Genomic DNA, 5,013 nt, shown 5'->3' with positions numbered 1-5,013 from the left:
GATTGCAACATCATACCTGCCCCATGCAAAAACCCTAATAATGAATAGGTATACATCGTATTTCAACCTACTTGAAACCAATAAAATCTCAACCCCATTTGGTCAATTAGGCCATCTACAATTAATTAATACGTTATTTTAAATCATTAAACTCATCTACCTGTCACCTCAAATAATTAATGCAACCCTCCCATTTAAAAAAACACCCACTAAATGCTAAATCGGTACAATGCTCTGCCGGTCAACAAAAACACTTACATTTACCTTGATTCCAATAACCAGGCAATGAAAGGCCAGGATTCATTCCAGACTCCTCGGAGCTCATGCACGCCGTCCAGCATATCAGTTATTTAAGCCTGTTTGAAAAGTCCTGGTTATTTTGAGCTTCAAGACACATCAAGCAAACAAATTATAGGAAATGGCGTGGCTTTGCTTGTAAGATTTTCATCCATATAAGTAAGCCCACCGCCCTGGGGACAGACATTTCACCAGCAGAATGGTTGGGAGCAATAATAACAATAATGATGGATTCTTTGCACAGAGATGAGAGATAATCTTACATTATTATTTGCAGAGCAGAAGAAAAATGGGGAGCCGGAGAGGCCACACCCGATCGGGATCTCTCCAGGGGATTCGAACCTCGGTCGCCATGGTCATGTCTACTCCGTTCAGTCCAGGCAGAGATTTAAACAGACCGGTGGACTATTCATCGCGGCTCCGTTCCCCCAAGCGAGCAAATGCGTGTTCCATAATTCCTCGCAGAGACTCTGGATTCGAATCCCAGGAGCCCTCGTCCCCGGAAATAAGCTGCATAGGGCAAATTAAACTGAAACAGAAATGGAGCAAAGCGTCAAAGCGAGGAGAAAAGGGAAGCAAAGATCGCAAATTGCTGTCGAAGCTGAAGAATTTGCTATTCAGGAGGTGTATTAAGAAGGCGGAGGAAGCTCCGGCAATGGAGGAGGAGGAGGAGGAGACTTTTTACCCTTCTTTAGGGCAAATTAAACGCTATATTTCTGGCTCTTATGACGGAAAATTTGGCGACATGTTTGCGGAGGAAGAGCCGACTCTGGCGGATTCTCAGTGGCTTGTTTTGAATGGCAATTCAAATGCAGGGGAAAATGGAGGAGAAGGAGAAGAAGCGCCTGGTATTTGTATGGAGAAGCAGCTCTGTATTCCGGCCATTAAAGCCTTGGACGTCAATAATTTGAGCAGATTTGAGTTGCAGAAACCCTTCTCCACGTGACCATCGGCTTATCCTTGGGAGTCGGTTGTATGTGAAATGTAAAGTGTATGAATAGAGTAAAATGTTTGGCGGAGTTTGTAGGTTGGCACTTGGTATATTCAATGCCGATACCATGGCATTCCAATTTCAGTTTTAATTTTTACTGAAATATTTTTTTTTTCAATCGAAACCTTAATCATTGCTCTCTTTCAATAAAATTCTCAAGGTGAAGTTAAAGCTGATCTAATAGCGTTAGGGTTTAAATAACAGTTATTTAGATCAAGTTTGTGTTATTTTAAATGTAGTGGTTACAATTTTTCATCTTAGGATATTTTATGGTATTTTAAAGTCATTTATTAGTTTTTTATAAAATTGTTTATTATAGTTTGGGTGTGATTTGTTCTTAATGTGTTGTTTGAGTTATATTTTGGTATATAGGATTTTTATATTGGGTTTCATGGTACTCTCTTTATAATAAATCAAATTTGGAATATAAAATTTTTTATTTGTATTTTGGAAAACTAATATTTTTATGAGGCTCTTTATTATTAAGCATTGACTTTTTCTCCAAATAATTTAATTGTATTTGTAAACTAAAAATAGATTATTTATATATAGATTAAAGTTTCATTTTTTATTAAAGCTTATACTTTAGAATCTAAATTGAACATAATAAAATGCTAAAGTACATTTCAAGTTCTAAATTTAAAGAAGTTAGGTGAGGTTGCTTGTAGAAAATGATGAAACTAGAGAGAAGAGATAGGTAAGTATTCTTGATTCTATCAAGAGGGGGCTAATAGTCTCTAATTTTAGCTTTTGTCATTTTTGAAACTATATGACAAGTGGGCTAATTCATGCATGGTTTTGTCTTACTTTCTTTGTAAATCTTTGAATTGTCACAATCATTTCCTTTTGTCACATTGACAACCTATATGGCTATAGTCATGTGTTATGGGACATTGTAACTTATTATAAAGAATGTGTATCTAGGACGAAGTGGCGTTGTAGGCACCATTGGGGACTTTCCTTAAAAAGGTTGAACAGAAAAACTTCTTTGATATTGATCAAGTCACACAAAGATTTGAGGAAATGTCAAAAGAATTAGATGCGTTGGGAAAAAGTGTAGAAGCTCTCTCTCTCCCGCTCTCTCCCTCTTATAGAGGAAGTGGGTAAAAATGATTCATTAATTAAGCATCTCTAGATAGTGGTAGCCTCATCAAGAATAAGAGGACCCAAAATAAAGATTAAAAAGAGCAGAGGGATTTTAATTTTTTGTTCAAGTACCCAAACTTGTTTTGGCTTGGTCTCCTTAGTTGTAAATGGTGCAAATAAGGAAGGAATGGTTGAAGGATGAGAGGAAGATTAGGTTCAATTTTAGAAGTTTGAGGATGAGATTGAAGTTTGAGTTTAGAATTAGAGGGACTAGGGTAGGAAGAGTTGTATTTTGAGCTTTGGTTGAGGTGGCTTGGGTTGAGTGAACCTTTGGGTATTTTAGATTTAAGTTAAATGTGTAGATTAGGTTTGAGAGCTAGTTTACAAATGGAAGGAATGAAGAGAAACAAAGGATAAGATGGAGGGGTTGATATTCAAGTTTGGTGGTGGGAGATGAGGTAAAAACTTATGGGTTTGGACATTTTTGTAAATGTGAGAGGAAAAAATTTTGGGTCAATTTTGGGTATTGAGTGGGTAGATGGATGGAATAATACAAGGGAAAGTTTTATGAGATTTCTAATGAGTAGACCAAGCATCATATAATATCACACAAGTTGTTAATTTTGACTAACTATGATGATTGCTTTATTAGCAAAGGATAAATTTTTTTGTATTCTAATTTGTTGCTCCTTAAAAAAAATTATACAAGAAAAAAATTGTATTATGTTTCTCACAACTATATTCATTGAGTTTGGGAACAAATGAATCTACTTTGAAATTACCCAATCAGAAGAGAGAAGCATATGCATATCATAGAATGGATACAATCTCATCATCATAAATAAACTCTACCTGTTAATTTAGAATGGATGGCACAACTTGAGCTAGCTCAACCCCAAGGGTGGCCCAGTATAATGTGGAAGAAATTTGAAGTAGGTACGATATAACACAAAGTAAGCAACTCTTTTGGACCTACTACAAACAATTGACAATTAGGCTTCACATCAAACCCGTTACTATTTTATTGGCAAATAAGTTGACCCATGATATTCATTATTACTAATGTCATAAAAAGTGAAAGTGATGGATGGTGTTTTTGGAAGATGAGAATAGTGAAGTCTTGAGAATATCAACAATTTAAGTTGGTGATGGAGGTAGAGGAAAGTTTGAAGATATAATTTTTGGAATCCTTAACAATGGAATCGATGTAATTTTTTGTAGTGTCTATTAAGGGAATGGGTTCTTGTGAATTGAAAGTTCTAGTTAGGAGGGGTAGTAGATTTATTTCTCTTATACTTAACACCTTTTAAATGTATTAGATTATTATCAGTATGGTATTAGATATTGTGTTTTAGGCCCATACACCTTTTGGTGTCATAGTTGTTATTCTAATTATATCCACAATAAGAATTAGGGCCATACCCGTAGGAAATAGAAATAGACATCAAAGGGTCAAATAAGGTTGACTTGGCTATTATTTTAGCATCCATGAGTTGTTTGAAGATCAAGAAGATTAGCCAAGTGAGTAAACATATTGACTAAGACTTGACCAAAATGGCATTAGTAGAAATATATGAGTGGTCTACAAGATGAAGATTGGGTTCAAGGTTAGTTTTTGATAAAGAAGAAGTTCATGTACTCTTTCTAGATGAAGGTTTGGAGAAATTTAGAAGGGTATACCCAAAAAAAAAGAGGTTTGAGAGGAAGAGTTGAAAATAAGTTACTAGTAGAAATACTTTCTACGCTAATCAAAGAGTGAGGTTTTTCTCCCAAAAGGGTTTTCCCCACGTAAATCATGTGTTGTGGTTTGAATAGTATTTATGTTTATTTCTATTTATTTTTGTATTGTTATAACGATCTAAAAAAAAAAGCTTTTGCATAACCCTTCTCTCAAGATTAATGTAGGAAGTCATTTTTTTACCTTTTGCATCCATACACTTTTGACTCATCAACAAATTTTTGATGAATACCATTATGAGAGGGGAATTTGTGGTGGTAGAGGTGAAAGATCTTAAATGAATTCTTTTCTAATATAAGAGAGCCTTAAGTGATAAAATCAACCTCTCGAAGATCATAGATTTTTCCTTAATACTTTTAGGTTAGACAACAAAATATTATTGTTAAAATATAGGTTGTCAAATCAATCTTTTCCTATTTTGTACCTAGGCTTACCACTATTTGTGGGTCTTGTTCTTGATTCCTTCTAGAGTAACCTATTGGATCATTTCCAATGCAAGATTATTGGTTCGAAAGGATCACTTATTAGCCAAACTTTGGTAAGAAATAACTAATTAAAGCGTTTTTACCAAATATCCCTATATGGAATGAGCTTATTCCATATTCTTATAAAAATTATGGATAAAATTAAGAAAAACTATAAGCGATTTTTGTGGTTGAATACTAAAGAAAATATATGCCTTAATCTATTTATGAGAGATTTGATGTGTAAACCCAAAAATAAAGGGGGGTCTAGGATTAATAAGAATTAAAGAGTTTAATATGACCCTAAATACCAAAACCAGTAAGAGATTACTCGATGAGGAAAATGAATGGATTTCCATCATATTCAATAAATATCTATAGGGGAGAAACATGGATATGCTCTCAAGTACTAAGTTACCTCAAGGTTCCTCCATTTA

General features: G+C 34.5%; 1 protein-coding gene across 1 annotated transcript; it reads left to right on the top strand.

Annotated features, from left to right (window-relative positions):
• Positions 1-459: 459 nt before the first annotated feature.
• Positions 460-1,464, top strand: LOC131858734 (uncharacterized protein At1g76070-like). The gene has a single exon (XM_059212133.1). It carries the CDS (start codon positions 587-589, stop codon positions 1,241-1,243), a length of 657 nt encoding a protein of 218 aa, XP_059068116.1. The 5' UTR covers positions 460-586; the 3' UTR covers positions 1,244-1,464.
• The last annotated feature ends 3,549 nt before the right edge of the window (positions 1,465-5,013 follow it).

The sequence above is a fragment of the Cryptomeria japonica genome, chromosome 10, assembly GCF_030272615.1.
Source record: "Cryptomeria japonica chromosome 10, Sugi_1.0, whole genome shotgun sequence".
NCBI classification, from domain to species: Eukaryota; Viridiplantae; Streptophyta; class Pinopsida; order Cupressales; family Cupressaceae; genus Cryptomeria; species Cryptomeria japonica.
The sequence above is the reverse complement of the archived record's forward strand: the minus strand, read 5'-3'. Positions and strand labels throughout refer to the sequence as shown.